Source organism: Gadus morhua, chromosome 17 (genome assembly GCF_902167405.1).
Source record: "Gadus morhua chromosome 17, gadMor3.0, whole genome shotgun sequence".
Classification (NCBI taxonomy): domain Eukaryota; kingdom Metazoa; phylum Chordata; class Actinopteri; order Gadiformes; family Gadidae; genus Gadus; species Gadus morhua.
The window spans coordinates 13,431,282-13,453,991 of record NC_044064.1 but is presented as its reverse complement, the minus strand read 5'-3'; the positions used below and the strand labels follow the sequence as shown (position 1 = coordinate 13,453,991).

The following is a 22,710-nucleotide window of genomic DNA, read 5'->3' as shown; positions in this document are numbered from 1 at the left end:
AGGAGGAGGGACCAGGGGGGAGAGGGGGAGAGAGAGGAGCAGGGACCAGGGGGGGAGGGGGGGAGAGAGAGGGAAGGAGAGAGAGGAGGAGGGACCAGGGGGGAGAGGGGGAGAGAGAGGGAAGGAGAGAGAGGAGCAGGGACCAGGGAAGAGGAGCAGAGAGTTGGAGAGAGAGGGGGAGGGGCTGGGGGGGAGAGGGGGAGAGAGAGGAGGAGGGACCAGGGGGGAGAGGGGGAGAGAGAGGAGGAGGGACCAGGGGGGAGAGCTGGAGAGAGAGGAGCAGGGACCAGGGGGGGAGGGGGGGAGAGAGGAGCAGGGACCAGGGGGGGAGAGCTGGAGAGAGGAGCAGGGACCAGCGGGGGAGGGGGGGAGAGCTGGAGAGAGTGGGGCAGGGACCAGGGGAGAGAGAGAGAGGAGCAGGGACCAAGGGAGAGAGAGAGAGAGGGGCAGGGACCAGGGGAGAGAGAGAGAGAGGGGCAGGGACCAGGGGAGAGAGAGAGAGAGGGGCCGGGACCAGGGGAGAGAGAGAGAGAGGAGCAGGGACCAAGGGATAGAGAGAGAGAGGGGCAGGGACCAAGGGAGAGAGAGAGAGGGGCAGGGACCAAGGGAGAGAGAGAGAGGGGCAGGGACCAAGGGAGAGAGAGAGAGGGGCAGGGACCAAGGGAGAGAGAGAGAGGGGCAGGGACCAAGGGGGACCAAGGGGGAGAGCTGGAGAGAGAGGAGCAGGGACCAAGGGGGAGAGCTGGAGAGGGAGGAGCAGGGACCAGGGGAGAGAGGGAGAGGAGCAGGGACCAAGGGAGAGAGGAGTAGAGAGAAGGAGGAGGAAGAGAGGTTAAGGATGGAGGAAGAGAGGGATGGGGGGACTAGAGAGAGGGAGTTAAGAGAAAAAGAAAGGTGTATGTTAGAGGTCTTCCCTTTATTGCTCCATGTCTTGCTCTCTCAGCTCTCCGCTGCCTCTCTCATTCAGTGGAGGGGCTTAAATAGTCTGCTTCTTGTATATTTCCATACCCTGCTTTTGTATGTATTTCGGTCCGTTGTCTCAAGGACAGACATGTCTTTATAACTTCTTATTCCACGGGGGTCGACTAAAGATTTGTCTTACTCTTCAACCCATGCATTATAAACCGTTACAAGGTTTCCACACAGAAAATGATAGGACAGAGAGGGAGATGGTAGTAAAGTAAGAGAGGGGAGGGAAAATATGATTAAAGAAAGTGTGTGATCCAGACGAACTGAGAGGTTGAATCGTGTGGATAGCTTTAATTTTTCACTCACTCGTGCCTGCCTCTGTGTGAACGCCCGTGTTTTACTCTGTCTATCTTACAATCGTATCATTGTCAGTATTTCGTTCTTTCTGTCTTCCTGGACTAAAGAACTCTCAATTCGTAGATACAATCCCTGATATGAGTTGTGTGGGTAGGTATGTATTAGGGATGGGCGTGAGGAATCGATTGCTCAAGTACTTCTCGTTGCAAATGAACTCGGTTGGTGGACAGGCAAACTCGAGTTTGCATATACACACACAGACAAGTTTTCTGAAGCAAATGTATCCATTTTCTATACGGCGCCACTGGTGCGTGCCGTGTGCTCAAAGCAAATGAAATGTATCAAATTTCTGTGGCGCGTGCTAAGCCGTGTGCACAACGCCAGAATTCCAAAAGTTAAGAGATTAAGGTTAGAGCAAAGCGCAGCGAAGTATTGAAATACTTTACAGAAATAGGAGATCATAAGGTGAAACGTAAAATATGTAATAACTAAGTACTATGCGGCAACATATGCACTTGAAACACAACAGTGAGTTCGGGAAAGCAGACCCGCAGAAACCAAGTGTGTCGGCTATTTTCACCGCCACAAGACGCAGCTGTAATCCCGGCCGTGTATAGAAGATCACAACGCTCGGTATCTTTTTAGTTCATTTTCTGCCGTTTTATTTGCTGCTTTAAACTATTTGCAATGGTAAGGCTACTTGTTTCGTTAATTATTTTTTTTAAACCGTTACAGGCCTTAGTTAAACGTGATTTAAATTTTGAGACGCAAATTTTCTTTTTGTAAGGAAAATGTGTTTTGAACTTTTTATATTGAGAATAAGCATTACATGTTTGGTTGGTAATATTGCCGTTCATCATTAGGCCTATTCCTGATGCAGATGCGTTGCATTCTAGAAATAGATTAGTTTTAAACCTGTACTCGATTGATCCTCGAGGAATTCATTCGATCACTCGAGTTTGGAATTTACTACTCGTGCCCATCCCGAGTATGTATGTGTGGGTGTGTTTATGTGTGTGCTTCTGTATATCAGGGCTGTACGCTTACTTTTTAAAATGGTAGCACTGGTGCTAGCAAGCAAAAAAATTAATTTTGGTAGCACACATACTATAGTCAAAAAAATAAAAATTATTCAGATATAACTATATGAACAGAATAGGACGTGTATATACAAAAGTAACACAATATGAACAAATTTAACAACAGTAAAGTGACAATGAACATATTAAATAGTAAAGTGACTATGAGAGCCTCTTTTAAAAGATCAGCAGCCAGAAGTGGTGAACACATTCAACAAAATTAAGTAATTATTACAAATTTAACAAACACTTATTTATTAACCTCTGATGTCCTTTCCCCTGCCTTGAGGCAATATTTACAAAACATAGACGTTACAAAGCCTCTTCCTCAACGTGTGAATGTTCGGGAAATGTAGTTTTTTAGTAGTTCAGCGGTACTGGCGAGCCTATAATTCAAAATACATTTCCCTACATGCATCACTCCCATCATGCTCCCACACACTCGCGCTTAGCAGTGCCATTGAAAGTCGTACAGAAAGACGTATTTTTTTTCGGCACGGGTTCTTCTCACCCTTTCGCACCGGTGCGAGTGGACTTGTGTTTATCTTCGCACGTTATATATTTTAATAGCTAATGCGATCAAAACTGTCTCACTGTACAGCCCTGTATATGGATTGGTATGTCATAATCTCTGTTTACCGGTGTGTTAGAAGGTAGGTGGGTGTGTGCTGGAAGTGTTGAGGCGTGTATTTGTGTGTGTCTATATTTGTATGTGTGTTTGTGTGTTTGAAAGTGTATGTAAAGGTATGTGTGTGTTTGTGTGTGTATTGGTAACTCGTTATCTCTGTGTGTCGGTGTGTGTGGGTGTGTGTCTGTGTTTGTGTGTCATTACGTGTTAGCCCATTCATAGAAGATAAATTCATACGAGATGAGATACACACATGAATGATATTTGAGAAGAGATTATCACAGCTTTTCCCCCAGCCAGCCCATCATAGCTGTCAACCCGGATGTTTATCCCACCATGACCTGTCTGTTGCTGTTAGAGACGTGACAAGTTAAGTCTACTTCCATGTCTGCTTGAAAAGCTTCTTTCTGCTGCACGGACCTCACTGGTCTATCCTTGCCCAAGGACACTTGGCCAGGAACTATGCTAGAATGGATCCTTGTACCTTCTAACCATTGGGTTGCCGGGCTAAGAGAATCATATCCTCTTTAGGAGGCTAGCTTGGCTTGGTGTTTTTTGCTATCAAACGAAACAGGCTTTAACACTGCATGCATGTCTGTCCAATAGGGCTGGCCCGAATTATTCGAATATTCGAATACTCGTTCGGAAAATTTGTATTCAAAGCTTAAATCAGTATTCGGAGCTTCGTTTTCTTTTTTTCTTTTTTTTTTCACGTACGTGACGTTACCAGAGCGAGGGAGCCAAACTAGAAGCGTCAGCGACACCAAGCAGAGAAGCGAGAGAGGTGGAGGAAGAATAGATATCTTGTTTCCCTTTACTTTATAACACAACATTAGCGGGATCTCTGGAAGAAAAGTAATACTTAGCGAAATGCTAACCTTAGCTTAGTTGTTTGTTTACGTTCGCTGTACAGCGCCGCGCCAATCTGCTGTGACTGGCTTGCTGCAGAGCGTGAGCGTCTTGGGAATACCCGGTCAATATAATGGATATAATATGGACACATAAGACAATCAATATTCGGTATTTGTTATGGATTTATTGTACCAATTCCCTGAAAAGATGCACGTTCCAGGATGAATTGAAAAGCTCCCGTAAGGGCTGAGATGGCAGAGAACAGCTGATTTGGAACGGAGCAACAGCTGTTCGCTTTCACGGGGAAAAACGAAGGAACTTCGACCTACTTAGCTCTACTAATAAACGTTCAAAAGCTATTAAATCTTCAAAAAAATATGCAGATGCTGTCAAAATCGGTTCCAGGGAGTATATAGGGATTATTAATGTTGTTTTTGATGGTGTTTTTTTCTGGAACAAGTATTCGAATATTCGTTCGGAAAAACGGAGTATTCGAAGCCTAAAAAATGGCATTCGGGCCAGCCCTACTGTCCTGTGTGTGTGTGTGTGTGTGTGTGTGTGTGTGTGTGTGTGTGTGTGTGTGTGTGTGTGTGTGTGTGTGTGTGTGTGTGTGTGTGTGTGTGTGTGTGTGTGTGTGTGTGTGTGTGTGTGTGTGTGTGGTCTCATGCAGCAGTGGTTTGTTGGTTTGTTATCTTGTACCTGCATGTTGTCTGTCTCAAATGTATTCAAAGATTTTGCCGGTTGTTAAGACCCCAGGTTAATGTCAACGTTGTCTATGTCTAGATGTATATCAGCTATGATTTTAGTCAACTCACCCCCTTTGTGGTTTAGCCGCATTCTGAAATTGGGAAGTGGCCATCCATTGACATCCACTTTATCTAAAACAATTGTTTAGCAGCACCCATCACTAGTCAATATTAGGTTGAGGGTTGAATGGCCTTTTCACTTGCACGATTCATATTGGATGTTCTGACCAAATTCATTTAGTTTGTCTTATTCTTTTTGTCTTTCTTTTACGTGTCGATTAATCATTAAGTGCCTGATGTAAAACAACCATAAGAACCACCAATCCCAAACTATTTTGGTTGTCAGTCATGATGCGTCTGGTCTCTCACCTGCTCTCTGAGTTGGAGGTGGCGCTCAGGCAGCGCCTCCACGTACACAAGGCTGACAGCGCCAGGGGGAGATAACATCATACTCAAGGCTAATCGATGTTTCAATAGTTTTTTAGGACAGAATAATTCCAGCCATAAAGTTGAAATCTGGGCAAGAAATCTCGCAAAAAAGAACTGTGACATTCCAATTCCAATTGGTCTTTGACAGGGTGAACGAGAATGATTAGACTGTTATCATTATATCAATGTTAGATAATGGTCCTAAAATGATAATAATATAGTTTATAGCAATTATTTCAACAAAAGTAGTTATCGTGACAAGCCTATTTGCTGTGATAATGGCTGCGTTTTAGCCATTTTAATTCTGAATTGTAACTGAAGAGCAACCTGTCAATAAGTTTAAAGGGTAAGTGTTTTCAATTGATTGAATGTACCATAGGCATTCTGTGTTCACACGCCACTTAGCATGCGAACGGGCTTAGAGACAGACTGAGCAGTGAGAATTCTTGACTGTCGTGGTTATTTTTTGTTCGAATGGCGATGTACGATATTATAACGATATTTTGAACGGATAAAGTGTGTAGTTTTAACTCAACGCCACAAGTATTGACCATCAACCATTTATTTAGGTTTATCATATTTTTTTGCTCGACGAAGCACAGTTGTGCTTTAACAACAGATATGTAAGGGTAAATGTATAGAGCGCTGGTCATTATCGGGAAAATAAGCCCCGACAGGGCAAACAGGTCACCGACGTGCAGAGGAGGTGTCTTGCTTTGCCCTGAAGGGGCTTATTTTCAATAATGACCAACGACGTTCTATACATTATCCCGCTTATTACACGGCTACTTGCCTGAATGAAAAAATAACTTCATGCTGTGTCTTTTTACAATTTATTTGTAACCAGCATTCGTAGTGTTGATCAGCAGAGAAATAGTCTGCCAAAGACGTTGACGTCGCATAGCAACCGAAGACGCTGGAGTTGACAAGTTACCGGACTATTTGCGGAGTGATACCAAAGACGTCATCGGAGACAAAAAATCCTGTTTTCCTTGACAGCCTCTTCTATAATATGAATAATTTTAGCTTGTGTGTGCCCGTGCCCGCGATAAATCACACACAAGCTAAAATCATTCAAATTAATGTGCTTTATTTTTTCTTGAACTATTGGGGCACGTACTACTTTCTTGGGCTCCGCCTCTGACTACGAGATGGTTAGTGTTACAACTTTCTGCTGTCGGCTCCCAGACTCGTTCCCTCCAGGTCCGATGATCTCTCAGGGGCAACACACCCTTCACTTTGACCGGCAGTGGGTCTGCTTATAGGTCGGAATGAAGCGGCCACCGATTCTTGCCGGGTGCTTTATTCTTTACACACATCCGGACTCGATCATTACTTCACTAAACTTACATGCACACTACCGCTCGCTCGTCCACTGCACACACACACACACACACACACACACACACACACACACACACACACACACACACACACACACACACACACACACACAAAGATGTGATACGCGCACCAGATACTTTCTCGTGCGAACGAGATACTTTCTCGCACTCAGGAGAAACGTTTTGTTGTGATGCGAAACGTCCGTGGGTGGGAGAACGCTACGATAAGATCTTTGAATTGTATTCTTTGTTTGGTTTCAGTATTACGCTAAAGTCCCTTGGAATAAAAGTGTCTAAATGCTAAGTGACTGAACTGGAAAATAATGCCCAGATCTCTAACCCGGGGCCTGTCTCTCCCCAGGGTCGGGAGATGGGGCTCAGAGGGTGTTCCCCCTCCCTCCGGGTACGCCCCTCTCTCCAAGCAGCCTGCAAGCCCTGAAGCCCTACCAGATGTCCAGTTACGTCAGCCTCCTGGAACACTTCTGCTATCAGCATTCTTGGAGCCCTCCAGACTACTACCTCTTCTCCACCCCTGGGCCCAAGATACTGCTAATATTTAAGGTTGATATATAGTATAGAGCTGGAATACTAATTGCACTGCACCTTGAGACCCAAGATACTGCTTTTATAATTATATTTTATCTATTCATAACTATAAAGGAAGAATATAGAAACAATCTCAACACACAAAAAAAGTCATGACTGCATATATACAAGGTCAGACAATAATCAATATTGTTTTAATCAAATATTGTTCATCCAACACCATTATTTAATAATAACACTATTAGGCAGAGAGAATGAGACAGAGCTAGATGTAGCATAGAAGTTGTTGCAGATCAATCAATTTCCCATTCAGCAGACCTTTCGTGTCACTTTGTAAGAGGACAGAGATGGCTTGGTTCATTTATACAATATGTTGCTTTAAATAACCTTATTTTACATACATTTTCAGCTTGATGAGGCATTTTTGTCCCTAGTGTCCCTAATAAAAACAACGCTCTTTGCAGCAAAGATCAACTACTACTCCTAAATATATCAAGATTGAGAGTATTAATCCAGAAAGATACATATATATTTTTAGTGCTGTCTATTTAACGCGTTATTAACGGCGTTAACACAAACGTTTTTTCACCTGCTGTCTAGCAACAACTAGTCACGTTAGAAAAACTACAACACCATACCGGATCTAGCTACACCGGAAACAAAACAACAAGCACGCCGCACAAACTTGTTGAGGCAAGCAAGGATACGGAGTGGATGAAAAACTCCTTAAAACTGTGTGTGTTCGTGTGTCACTCTGTTCGAGCCTGCACGTGAGTTCAATGCTGTTGCGTCTTTCCGACCAATCGCAGTTCAAGGCCGACCTGGGCTCTACCACTTCGGGAGGGGCCGCTCAGTTACTCCCCAAAATCGACTTGGTTGCGACGTTGACAGTTTGTGCGTGTTGCGTCTGTTGAGTGAGTGAGAGGTTGCGGGCGCACAGCTCAGGCTGCCGGACGGCGCTGCAAGGAACTTTTATAAATGCAATATTGTTATCCCGCAGTAATCAGCCCGTCAGCCCGAAATGTAACAGGTCATCGGGAATTCTCCCGACTCTCCCAATTAGCACTCCGCCACCGTGTGTGTGTGTGTGTGTGTGTGTGTGTGTGTGTGTGTGTGTGTGTGTGTGTGTGTGTGTGTGTGTGTGTGTGTGTGTGTGTGTGTGTGTGTGTGTGTGTGTGTGTGTGTGCGCGTTATTCGATAGCCTGGTAATGTGTATAGGCCTACGTACGGTAGGAATATTCATACTGGTTTAAATAATAAATGTAAATAATAAAAGCCTGGGCTATTGACGTTTTATGGTAGGCCTACCACTGTCATGCACCTACCCGATGTCAAGTGGACCGGGTTTAATTCATTGCGGGTCTCTCTTATATCCATCTTACCAAATATATTTTATTACTGTCCTTCTCAACACTCTTGGATCTCACTAAAAGGCTATAGCAGCGCGAAATCAAGGGATATTTAGAATAGAAAAAATATTTGAATCGCTTGACAGCACTTATATTTTTATACCATACATGTTGTAAATCTTCCACAGCAGATCATAGATCCAGCGTGAGGTTTACTGTGTCAGAGAACATGTGCCATCTATGTTGCCCTATTGTCCGCACCTTCATCACTCTACCACTGTGATGGATGACCACTCTCATATTTTATACTTGTGGCAATCCATCAACACGCACTCTCCCTCTGGTGTGTGTGTGTGTGTGTGTGTGTGTGTGTGTGTGTGTGTGTGTGTAGGTGGTGCTGGTCTCTACCCAGAACAGCTACTTGCCAGACAAGCTGTGTGCTCTGGTGGAGGATGCAAGGGAGCTGGCTGCACAGCACGCACTCTGGAGCCTAGGTACACACACACACACACACACTCTCGGGCCTAGGTACGCACACACACCCACGCTCACACTCTGGGGCCAAGGTACGCACACACCCGCACCCACTCTGGAATTGAAGTTTGTGCAAGAGCTGTCAATCATACTGTTTGATTGACCCATCCGAATTACATTCCTTGCTATTTTTGATATTCAATTTAAATTTGTAATGCTCAAATTTAGCCTATTATAAATATTTACTATACACTGTACACACATGATTATGCATTGCCAATGCCTCTATCAGAATGTGGTTGTTAAAAGTTACTAGAGAGCATTCTATCAATAAATATTTCTTTCTTGCCAAGTAAATAATAATATTTTGACATGATGATATCATACTAACGTGCTCTTGATGGCGTTAATTTAGTTAGCTGCGTTGTCCGGGATGATGGAGAGACCTGATTCATGATGCACATTGTAAGGCTCTTTTACATAGAATGCAATAGTACGCTGTGATTTTTATCATTCAAGAATAAAATAAAAACAATATCATTTAGTTGAATTGAACTGAACGCAGTTGGTTTTGGATAACATGCAGGTGTGCAGTTGTCTTTTAACAGTTTTCTTTTGGATACCAACTTTCTACCAAAGCGTGAAAGCCTATTTCAGTTTTTTTCAACAGGAAAACAACCTCAAAAACAAACGGCTCCAAAACATGCATTTATTAAAGAAAGCTCAAAATAATCCACCTCAACCGCAAACTGCCATTCCCTACACTATTAAGATTAAACAGTAAAACTCCAGTATAATTGAATCCTCTAAATACATAGGATATGTTGCTGAAAGGACGGAGAGTAAGCTTTTCTTTACTAGGCTGTATTGGAGTATTCTATCTATCCTTTCACCGGCGCAATATTATAGAAATGGGCTGCAATGTGCGAATCACGGATAATGTAAATAGTTTTTAAAGTGTGTGGAAAACTTTATTGTTCATCAGGCGTGACGTGTCAAAAGCATTTAGTTTTCACATGCGGGTAGGCCCAGGCGAGAAGGGAGAGATTTGCTTACATTAGCAAAAACATAAAATGTATCCCAAAAAAAGGAAATGCGCATATGAATAGTAATTTCAGCATTTGTTTTGTATAATTTTTGAGCCTAGTACTAACACGCACGCACGCACGCACGCACACTGAACATTAAACAAACAAGTGGTGCTTGATCACAGCAATTCATCAGGTCTTGTTTAGTAGAGCGATTGCATGACTTGAATGACAGTCGCAAATTAGTGACTGTCACTAGTTAATCACACTCCCTTCCTGTACTCTCTCGCTCTCATTCTCGCTCTTGCTCACACTCTTGCTCTCTTGCTCTCTTGCGTTATTCACTGCCTGACAGTTAAGCACGTCTCTTGATGTGACACTGCCGTATTTAATTCATTTTCTTATAATTGATTGTCTGCTATTGGAAGCCTCAATTTCCTTCGAAATCAATAAGTATTTTTTGCATAATTTTGTATTTAATCTGCAACAATAAATAAGGCTGTCTGTGTGTATGAGATCCTATTTAGTGTCAACACAGCATATTGAGATGAACATGCATAGATTGTATGCGCACTGGCGCTGAAACGTACACAAACCTGCCAGCGTAGGTGTGTGTTTGCGAGTTGTTTATGTTGTGAGCCTCTTTTAATTTGTCTTTATTGTTGGCCTTATATATTTTGCATAAAGAGTGTTTTTGATTTATTAAGATACCTCTTGCTGTTGGTGTGTGTGTGTGTGTGTGTGTGTGTGTGTGTGTGTGTGTGTGTGTGTGTGTGTGTGTGTGTGTGTGTGTGTGTGTGTGTGTGTGTGTGTGTGTGTGTGTGTGTGTGTGTGTGTGTGTATCCCGCATAGACAAAAAAGTAATAATTAGACTAAACTTAATGGGAGTGAGATTTTTGCAAACAGCAGCGGGGATGATCCTTATTCTCCCCATCGAGGGCGGTAATTGAATGGCTTTCTCGCAGAAGTCTGTGGGCAAAACTAATAACAGGAAAATCCTTAAAGTCACAATGAGTAAGATAGAGCCCCTGCCCGTTAGTAGGCAGATCATTTTCAGATTACAACCCCAAATCAAGATTCAAGATTTAAGATTCAAGGTGGTTTTATTGTCATATGCACAACAATTACAGAGCAGTCGCTGGCAATGAAATTCTTTCGTTTTGGGCTCCTCCAACAGTGCAATATAAGAGAACGTAAAGGTATATGAGAAACACAAGTACATCTCGGGTCGTAAGCTGAGACTTAAAGGCCCACTATGCAACTTTTTTAGCCAAAATTACATTAAGTATGGAGGTTGAGAGTTATGCTGATGGTTCTGCATCCATTTCTGGGTCGATTGGTGGGTGTGTCATTTACCCATGTCGCCTCTCCAGTGAAAAAGCGCATATGCAACTTGCTCTGTTCGGACCGACACAATCCGGATGTGACGCAACGGAAGTATCCTCGAAAATGTAGTCAGATTGTAGTTTCGAAAATGCTTTACGGCACAGACACACACCCAAACATGGCACCGGCTAGATATAAACAGCCAGTTGCGAGGCAATTGTTGCATTCATCATGGATCAATCGACTAATGGTACGGCCACACCAACCGCGTTACTCGCGTTCGATAACGCGAGTAACGCGCCTAACCTGACGCTTGATCATTGTGTGTCACAAAAATGGTTCAACGCGCCCAACGCGCCTGTGGCTGCGCTAGAGTCCGAGGTAGGAAACCCAAACGCCGCCGTGTTTGGGTGCATGATAGTTTAGATCGGGTTAGATTAAATAATCTCGGATATAAATAACGATCTCATCTCATCGTCATCCGTTTACCCGGGGTCGGGTCGCGGGGGGAGCAGCTCAAGCAGGGGGCTCCAGACTTCCCTTTCCCGGGCCACATTGACCAGTTCTGACGGGGGGATCCCGAGGCATTCCCAGGCCAGTGTTGAGATATAATCTATCCACCTAGTCCAGGGTCTTCCCCGAGGTCTCCACCTAGTCCAGGGTCTTCCCCGAGGTCTCTTCCCCACTGGACGTGCCTGAAACACCTCCCAATGGAGGCGCCCAGTGGGCATCCTTGCCAGATGCCCGAACCACCTCAGCTGACTCCTTTCTAAGTAAAGGAGCAGCGGCTCTAATCCGAGTTCCTCACGGATGACTGAGCTTCTCACCCTATCCCGAGACGCCAGCCACCCTTCTGAGAAAACTCATCTCGGCCGCTTGTACCCGCGATCTCGTCCTTTCGGCCATCACCCAACCCTCATGACCATAGGTAAGGATAGGAACGAAGATCGACCGGTAGATCGAGAGCTTTGCCTTGCGGCTCAGCTCTCTTTTCGTAACAACGGTGCGGTAAAGCGAACGCAATACCGCCCCCGCTGCTCTGATTCTCCGGCCAATCTCACGCTCCATAGTACCCTCACTCGCGAACAAGACCCCGATGTACTTGAACTCCTTCACTTGGGCTAACTAAACAGAGAAATAGTCCGCCAAGACGTTGAGGTTGCTTAGCAACCAGAGACTCAGTCGATGCAAGTGAACGGAGCGTTCACTCTTCGTCATAACTATCAAACCAAACATCCTTCACATTCACCGAGCGAACATTATGAAAGTAAAATGCACATTTCTCGCTAAAAATGTTTCCATAAACGCATTTAATGGCGTAACTATGTTACTAGTATTTCCACCCCCAGAATAAAGAAAGATGTCGGCCGTATGCTTCTGTGCAAGGGTCACTACTCTCTGTCGGTGATGTCGGGCCAAGCTCCACGCTGATTGGCTATCGTGGCTAAGCGTCACGCGTTGGAGCGTTGAAAGTTCTGAACTCCGGGCGTTGGTGCTTTACGGCACAGACCCCCAAACGCGGAACCGGCTCGATATAAACACAAGTAACTAAGGGATTGTTATATTCATCATAGATCAGCCGACTAAAAAGAGACAGAGAAACCCAATGTCGGAGGAACAGAAGAAGAGAAAAGGGAGACTGACCGACAGAGAGGCCAGACACGAGTAAACGTTGAGCAAGCTTTTCAGGAATAGCGTGAACTGAAAGAAAAAGACTGCAAATCAGACGCCGACTCGGCCGTGTTGCTTTTGAAATTGAAAGTACCTTTGGGTGAACTTTGTCTTCGTGGTGTTCTTGATGTTGATAGTCTCTGTACAAATGTATTTGCTCAACCGTTTTGTTGTGAGCCCTGTATGTTTCTAGCTTGCTTGGTTGCAACCATATAAACACCTTTGTTTCCATGGGTGTTTTGCTGTTCGTCCGTCTCGTCCCCCAGATACAAGCCAAACCTCTTACACTGATTGTTCTGTTCAACCTAAGATATAACAATTATAATCTAGGATATACATTCTCCGAGGTCAACTATAAAAAAGGATGGATTTATGTTTATTGCAATACAAATACACCTTTTTAAAAATGTATAACCTTGCCTACACTTTATGAACATCTACTTCGGACATGGCTCCACGCATTCGCCGGCTTCTTTGAAAACAAATGCACATGGCTCGCGTAGAACTGCATGGGGAAGGGTCGTCAACGAGTTGTTACGACAGTGTTGTGAAATATCTACTACAAAGCTGTAGGGGGCGCTGTGTAGAGAAATGTGCGTGCCAAAACCAAGAAAACAGCCAAGAAATGCCCGAAGTTGCATAGTGGGCCTTTAAATAATGATAATAATAATAGTAAAAATAATTAAAAGTAAGTGTATCAGAGGAACACAAGTAGGAGTATGAACCGTGTTCCGTGAACTTTAATTGGCTGTGCAACTCTAGGACACAAACTAGTGTAGCTCAGCATTGGTATTCAATTTGGTTTGAAGTGTTGTAAAGTTATTAGGTTGCTCTGGACGATAATTGCAATAATAACACCATGTGCGCCCACTAGACACTTGATTGAGAGACGAGTGGCACGAAGGAGCAGTATCTTGTTGTCAGAGGGCGACTAACAATTACAAGAGCCGGTCACGTGGCTCAAAAAACGATTATGCACAAGACGAGTTGTGGAAAAGACGCGCCTTCATTATGTTCAGTCACTGAGACAATTAATGCTTGTCCTGCATTTACTTAATTCCTCTTTAAAATAAGGGATGTGCATTTCTGGCAAAAATACTATTGGTTATTCGCTGAGTATTCGAATAATGTTCGGACATCGGTCAATCAAGAATTCTGCACGCACGCACACACGCACCTCGTATACACGCACACACAATGACACAGGGGGAGGCTTTTATGATCTGTTTATTCCAACAGCTGCGCCATCAACATTCAACATCAAAATTATTTCAATTTGGGCTTAGGCCCAAATTGCAGATAGGCCTACATGCGCCGAAAACAGATCGCTATTTTTTTTACTGACCACAGCCTGCATGACGGTGAACTAGACACGTCTTTAGCATATGGAAACCATGGCCAAAAAAATAAATTCACACAGTGTGTCTTTATAATTATTATTATTTTTACCAGCATTCGTAGTGTCGATTAACCGCCAAAGACGTTGACGTCGCTTAGCAACTGAGGACGCTGGGGTTGATAAGTTACCGGACTACTTCCGGAGTGAAACGAAAAAAAAAAAAAAAAAAATTCCTTGACAGCGGTCATATGCTTTGCAACTGTGAATTATCAAAAAATTATTCACCATCGGAAGTTGTGGAGGCCCATGCAAGTGACCGTAGTGTTCAACAGCATTGAGAAGAGCCGTGTAATAAATAACGGTAGTCACATTTAGGGATCGACCGATTATCGGCCGGGCCGATTATCGGCGCCGATATTCAGCATTTGACGCATATCGGCATCAGCCTTTTTTTTTTGATCCGACAGGTGATAAGAGATCAATTTAAAACTTGCTTATTTTGGCTCTGATGCAGCCGCGCCTCTCTGTCTGCTGTCACTACGCTGCCTCCAGCATTGTCCCAACCATCTGATTGGTTACACGCTCTGGTTACACGCAGAGCCACGACGGGTAACAGCCAATCAGCAGTGAAAGCTGTGCATGCACAGTGCGCACACACACGGCGGAGAGGAGAATAGGTTTTGTCTGGTTTGGTTTCGAGGTAAGTAAAGGCAGCAGACTCTCGCGAAATTGTAATAAACATCCCAGTCCTCTACATCTCACAACTACTAGTAACATTACTGTGAGCCCATTAACGTTATCGAAACATAAGCAGCAGCTCTGCTCGCTCGCAGTCTGTTAATCACTCGAAACAAGGTTGCTGATAATATCGATATGGTTAAGCGGTGGTTATACTTCTACAACTGCTTAATGCGCTATCCAACTGCGTAACCACGGAGCCCCTCGAACCCTTATTAGGCTTTAAGGTGAAGGCTGATTATTTTTTAGCGTAACGTTATCCCAGCGGTCCGCTTTCTCCTTCTCTGGCTCTAGACGCTCAGCAGACTGTAGCAAAACTCTACAACTCACGACTACTAACGTTACTGTGAGGCCCAATACGTTAGCAGCAGCTGTCTGTTCCTATGATAAACACTGATTATTAAAGTGAAGATGCTGTAGGCTATTTAGTGTTTTCAAACAGTTTAATCACTTGAAACAAGGTTGCTGATAATATTGATAGGGAAATAGTCAATGATAAAAGTAAGAAGTGCCTGTGTGTGTGAGAGAGAGAGAGTAAAATTCAGTTTGTTTTATTACAGGGAAGCACGATGAGGGGATGGCTAGAGAAGTGTATGTATGTGTGTGTCTGAGAGAAAACTGTGTCATTAATGGCTGTTTAACTAGGGAACTACTTTTTTAAATTTTCAGTTGTAATAGCCCCCTTGACTACTAATAATCGGAATCGGTATCGACCCTGAAAAATCCATATCGGTCTATCTCTAGTCACATTCATTATATGATATTCTACGTGACTCAGAGTATCCGACTATTCGACGATCGTTGCCCATCCCTACTTAAAATTGCCCGACTCTCAATAGAGGGAGGCTGTTTAAACACAAATATATATAGCCTGTTCATTGATCTGGGTTATAGGATATAACCAGCCTGCATCTCACTGGAGAACGGGCTTCATTCTCCCCACTTGTGGGTTTTATTTTGTAGATTTGCATACATAAGATATAATAACATTATTCACACATCCCCCTGGTAGTTGAATCTATTATAGTATCAATAACCCTATAGGACAAGGCTGCTCTCTGCTAATTCCTTCTGCTTTATGTGAAACGAACTGCTGGCTCCACCGCTTGGAAATTGAGCGAGAGTGATTCCCAAATTAATTATCTCTCTAAATGGCATAACCCAAGTGTTGCGTAGCTAAACGATTAGAGCCGTAGTACTGACATGTCAACATAGTTCTATGGGAATCGAAAACGAGCCTTTTTTTTTACTTATAACAGCGCTGTCCGCGGTAGCTGGACCTGCGGGCTGAGCTTGGGAGGGAAGACTTGGAACTGTTTACGCTACCTTTGCAAAATTGGGATTGAATTGTCGTTTTGGTTCAATTTATTTGTCCCACTGATCAACTTGTTTCCATGTGTGCAATGATAAATCCCAATCAACAATGAATGAAAAGTATATGCTACAGTTGTTCAATACCGTATTTTCCGCACTATAAGGCGCACTCAAAAAGCCTTTAATTTTTTTTCAAAAAACGACAAGGCGCCTTATAATCCGGAGCGCCTTATATATGGCGTAACCACGAATACTTAGGCCCCGTCCACACGGAGCCAAAACGGGCGAAAACGATCCAATTTGGATTTATGCGGTTCAGGGATATCTCCGTAAAGACGGAGTCATTTCGAAACCGCATCGAGCTGTAGAAACGCTGTAGTAAATATTCAAGGCGCTGGTTCTCTACAGAAAAAAGTGGAGCGCATCAAGCCTGCTCGCTGTATACAGACATTCAGTCACGAGGAGATTCAACCTTTTAAATTGAGCTGAAATACTTTTTAATGTAGTAATTACATTTATCAAGGCGCTTTATTTAAAGCTACAAAAAGAATAAAAAATATAGCTGCGAGCAGCAATGTGGGTGTCAAGCGTAATCGGACTCGGTAGGCTAATTCTGCCGGATGGACGCAATCGGCCAGGGGGCTACATGACGACCGGAAATCGGCAATACCGACAGTGGGATGAGTAAATGGGAAAAGGACCCCACCTAGAGGTAAGGGCGCAATGCAGTCTGCCTGACAGAACAAATGTCACAAATACATAGGGGTATTCGGAACAATATCCCTAAAAGAGACACAATGTAAAGAAGCATCCGTTCTGGAGGTTGTTCGTGAAGCATCTAATCCAGTGGGAATTGCAGTTTATAATGTAGGTGGGCGGAATGATGAATATAGTCATTGTTGCATTATACATAAGTACCGCTTGTCGCCACACGAGTGCAGTGTCTACCCATTAATGAGCGCCGTCAAGTTTGATTGGCTGTCACGGCCAAACGGTTTTGAATTTGAGAAAGCGGTTTGATACATTTGTTCAGCTTGGTCGGAAGATCATATATGCCTAGTTCTATGAAGATTGGACATTGTAGTGTTCTCGTGCAGTGTGTTGTAACTCTGACTTAACACCGAGTTAAACCGTAGCCAATGAAGACTGTCGTAGTAAGGTTGACCATTTACTGTCACAATTCCTCATTAACAGACGGTGAAAACTGCAAATAAAAGAATACAAAAATACTGAATTTACATTTGACTAAACAGCATGTTGTACATAGTTGTAAATAATAATATAAACTGTCTAACACTGTATGAAGACATTCTGATGCCAATTGCATTGATTTTAGTTTGTACACAATTGCTAACCAAAACGTTTTCGTTCGGAAGTGACATAATCGCAAACCTAAAACGGCAAAATAATCTGAATTTATACATTGGCTTATTTTAACCGTAAAGTAATTATTCACATCCGTTTTTACATATACATATTTAAGAAATCAATGTAAGAATATTAAATGAGTGCCAGGAGAGACAACACAGACATAATTTGTGGCCTGTGGACATTTTCAACTGATTTTGACAACTTTCAACATGGCGGCCAAGTTCTGATGTTGCAATGAGAAATAATTCATAAGCTACATAAGGAGGTCTGGCAGTATCCTCAGACATTAAATATAAGTTTGAAATGTACTCATGTGAAGAGAGAGAAGTTAAAACACGTTTTCATTAATTATAGCGCCCCCTATAGGTCAATGGTCACCAAATTCATTGAGTGTCCCCCTGATGATGTTATGGGTCTATGTATCAAGTTTGGTTATGATATGTCAAAGGGCTGCTGAGATATTGGCGTGTTTCCGGTTTGGCGGCTTCGCGGTCGAATATCATTGGCTGTCGCGGATATTTCTGCAAGAAATAATATACTAGCTATACGGGGAGGTCTGATAGTATCACTAGACATTGAAAATAAGTTTTAAATGTACTCATGTGAAGAGAGAGGAGTCAAAACACATCGACATTAATAACAGCGCCCCCTAGAGGTCAAATCTCACCAGATTCATTCAGTGTCACCTTTATGGGGTCATGGGTCTATGTACCAAGGTTAGTTATGATATGTCAAAGGGCTGCTGAGATATGGGCTTGCATCCGGTTTGGCGGCTATGCCGCCAAATTTGATTGGCTTTAGCGGGCAAACGGTTTTGAATTTGACAAATCTATTCGATGTTTTTTATCAAGCATGGCCAGAAGATCATGTGTGCCAAGTTTCGAGGTGATTGGACAAGATTTGCGATAGAAGTAGCACTTTGAAGGTTTTTGACATAAACCAAGATGGCGGACATATACGTCATGGCGCAATGACTTCATAGGGTGTGTTGAACTGGGCTTGGTTCAAGGAATCCAATGATACCTGGTTTGTGAAAATTGGTCAAATAGGTCGAAAGTTATGAACATGAATGCATGTGCAACTTTGACCTGTTGGTGGCGCTAGAGCTGTTGGGCTAGCAACCTGAGATTGGCTTAATGGGCTAATGGGGCTGTCCTGAACCAGTGTGCCAAATTTCACAACTTTTCGCCAAGCGGTTCTATGGGCTGCCATTGACTCCCATTGCAGCGTAATAATAATAAGAACTCATACAAAAACAATAGGTTGTCTCGCAACGTAGTTGCTTGACACCCAATTAAATAATAAATAAAAAATTCAACGCAACTCTGACGTCACAGAGCTGGTTGAGGGCTAATGACGTCATCGTTTGCGTTTCAGGCATCCACACGAATCCTAACACGAAGCCGCATAGGTCCGGATAGATTTGAAACCACCTCTGAGGGTGGTTTCAGAAATGTGCGGTTTCGGGCACCGGATTCGCCTGCTCCGTCTGGACGGTCGGCCGAAACGCACAAGACTTATGCGGTTTCACCAAAAAATCGGCCGTTTCGTGGGGACGGGGCCTTAGAAGGCGAACACACGTTCACCAAGTCGAGGAGACAGCGCCGGGCGACTTACGCCACTATTTGACAATCGATTGTGGATGCCTGGGCTGATATATCAGTCTCAACTGTGGTCCGAGCTTTCACGAAGGCAGGAATAATCACTGAACTGCCAGGCACCAGTAGCGACACTGACTCGGATAATGACGAGAGGGAGCCGGGCATGTTGGATGCCGTACTCGCCCAACTGTTCTATTCGGACACTGAAGAAAAAGAATTTGAGGGATTCGTGGACGGGGAATGAACTGAAAAAGTGAGCTTTACGTGTTATACGTAACTGAATAATGTTTAGTTATGCACTATCGTTTGAATTAGCAGTATCAGACAGTGTTTCTTTTACATGTTTACAACTGAACAAGGCTGGGAGAAATTGTTAATATGCACATTAACGTTTGAACATCATTACCATGGGAGTGAACGGAGTAGTCGGAACGCTCTATGAAGTTTGACTTTATCTGTGTGGTTGACATTCCCTTTAGCACAGCTCGTTCTAGTTGATGCATAACGCAACCCCAGTCAAACGTTTGACTGCAGTATCTTCTAGTCTCTGTGCCTTATAATCCGGCGCGCCCTATTTATGAAAAAAGTTCTAAAATAGGCCATTCATTGAAGGTGCGCCTTATAATCCGGTGCGCCTTATAGTGAGGAAAATACGGTAATTACATGGGCTGTTGTCAAAGCTGTTTTTAAGAAATAATGGGAAAAAATGGCAGTAGCTGCAGGATCCACAGCAGCAGGTCGTTAAATCATCAAGCATTTTAATAATCATTGTTTTAATGCCTTTATTTGTGCTGTCACGTTATTTGTGAGTATTGGTTAAATGCTGGACCTGTGTGGGTCCCTGGATGGTTCCCTTTCTGTTGTCTGAAGTTGCTGTGACGGTCCTTTATCAGGCACCATCATTGTTATGATTCCTTCTGTATCAGGTCAATTATTTGATTGAAAATTGTGAGAGAATCGTGACCTCAATTCTAAGCATGAAAGTAATCGCGATTCTCATGTTGTCAAGATGTGTGTGTGTGTGTGTGTGTGTGTGTTTTTGCAATTATACTTGAGTTCCAGAATGTGTGTGTGTCTGTCTGTGTGTCGTCTCTAGCCAAATCAAGGGGCATGTCCAGGCGTCTGGTTGGCTACTTCCTATTTAACACACAGGAAGTTCATTTAATTTGTCCTTTTTTTAGACTTTGAGTAAGCCAAACCCCTCCCCCTTGCCCAAAGCAAGACATTAGCTTTGTAAACACTGCAATTAAGACTACACATCAACACACATACACACTTACTGTACAAACACACACAAACAAACACACACATGGATATACAGACACGTTACACATATACAAATACATACATGTCGTATGCATCCATTATCCATATGCACAAATTTTGCAGACACGCACGCACACACACACTGAACACATAGCTTGTGTGCAGCAGTGCTGGCTCCCTGGCTGCATGTGGGAGTTTGGTTGCAATCCAGGAAGGGTTTTGCTCATTGTTGAATAAACAGCAACACTCCTCAGGGCCTGTATTTGAATAGAACATGCTACATATAATTCATGCTGTTATATAATCTTCGCACAGCCACATTGTGTATAATGTTGCGTAGATGTCATATTTGACACGTGTGTTATCGTGACATGTTAAAACAGGTCACTAAACTGGGGATTCATGTACAAATAAGCATGCATGCAGAAACAGACCAACCCAGATATAGAAACACACATCTAGAAACAAACACACACACCAACACACTGTATTTGGAGTTCAAGGTAGTTTAATATTAGTGGAGATAACCCAGAGCTCCATTAAGCCTTCTGATGAGCCAGGGAGGGGCGTGGATTATGATCACCAGGCTGTGCTGTATTCCAACACAGGGCTGAAGGTCCCGACCCCGATAAGAAATATAATCTTAATAACAGAGAGAGAGAGAGAGAGTCAAGACAAGTCGATTATATTTGTATAGCCCATAATCACAGATACAGTCCCAAAGGGCTTCACAGGCAGTAGACACCCCTTAACCAAAGCCCCCAGAGGGGAAAAACTCACTTAATTATGAAGGGAGACACCCTGAGAAGAAGCGCAGATTGGGGGAGTGCTTATTACTCCCATAATTGACATACACAGTAGTATTACAAGCAAACATTTTAAGAGCAATTTTAAACAAATTAACATTTATATTACGATCCTTCAAGTAGGATGGTGCTGATTTTGGAAGGATTTTATAGGTAAGCAGCAGAACCTTAAATCTGACATGACATTAATTGGAAGCACGCAGAATAAGGAGAGAAAAGCAATTAAGTGGTCCAATTTTCTTTTTCTAGTGAGTCTTATCAGTGGTGTTCTGCACAAGCTGGAGGCTTTCCATTGTGTAGTTCAGTAAACCGCGGAACAGAAAATGACAGTAATCTGGTCTAGACTATTTAAATGCGTGGATAAGCGTCTCTGTGGATACCGTTGGTCTAATTTTAGCATTGTTTCTAAGATGAACAAAACTCAATTCTGGTAATACTTTTTACGTGTTCATCAAAAGAAGGCATAGGGTTTAACAAAACAGCAATATTTTTGACACAGGAAGATTGCAGAGCCTTCAAAACACAGTGTCACGTCTTCAAACACTGTTTGTTGTTGCTTGTGGCCTATGATTATCAGCCCTTGTTTTCCATGTGTTAAGCCGCAAGTAGTTTTGGGACACCCGTCCTTTAATTGCAGTCAGGCAAAATTAAACCTTCTGGATCAGGGAGGAGCTCATATAGCTAATAGGAATGCAGAGTAGAAAGGCGACAGGAAAACATTTACCGTCATTTAAAAAAAAAAAAAAATACTAGTTCGGAAAATTAGTATTCGAAGCTTAAATCAGTATTTGGAGCTTGGTTGTTGTTTTTTTCACGTACGCGACGTTACAAGAGCGAGGGAGGCAAACTAAGCGTCAGCGACACCAAGCAGAGAAGCGAGAGAGGTGGAGGAAGAATAGATATCTTGTTTCCCTTTACTTTATATCACAACATTAGCGGGATCTCGGGAGGAAAAGTAATACTTAGCGAAATGTTAACTCTAGCTTAGTTGTTTTTTTTACGTTCGCTGTACAGCGCCGCACTAAGCAACTGTGACTGGCTTGCTGCAGAGCGTGAGCGTCTTGGGAATACCCGGGCAATATAATGGATATAATATTGACGCATAAGACAATCAATATTCGTTATTTGTTATGGATTTATTTTACAAATTCCCTGAAAAGATTCACGTTCCAGGATGAATTGAAAAGCTCCCGTAAGGGCCGAGATGGCAGAGGACAGCTGATTTGGAACGGAACAACAGCTGTTCGCTTTCACGGGGAAAAAAAAGGAACTTCAACCCACTTAGGCCTACTAATTAACGTTCAAAAGCTATTAAATCTTCAACAAAATATGCAGATACTGTCAAAATTGGTTCCAGGTATATAGGGATTATAAATGTTGTTTTTGATGGTGTGTTTTTCTGGAACGAGTATTCGAATATTCGCTCGGAAAAACCAACGAGTATTCGAAGCCTGAAAAATGGCATTCGGGCCAGCCCTAATGGTAATTAAACATTAAAACACCTGCGGCTTATAGTCCAGTGCGGCTTATATATGTAC

General features: G+C 43.2%; 1 protein-coding gene across 2 annotated transcripts in view; it reads left to right on the top strand.

Annotated features, from left to right (window-relative positions):
* rbm46 (RNA binding motif protein 46) overlaps nt 1-22,710 on the top strand; it is a 52,099-nt gene that overhangs the window by 20,760 nt on the left and 8,629 nt on the right. For both annotated transcript variants that reach the window (XM_030339214.1, XM_030339213.1), the window contains exons 8-9: nt 6,705-6,904; nt 8,630-8,732. In XM_030339214.1, coding sequence (XP_030195074.1) covers nt 6,705-6,904; nt 8,630-8,732 — 303 coding nt within the window. The remainder of the gene's footprint in view (nt 1-6,704; nt 6,905-8,629; nt 8,733-22,710) is intronic.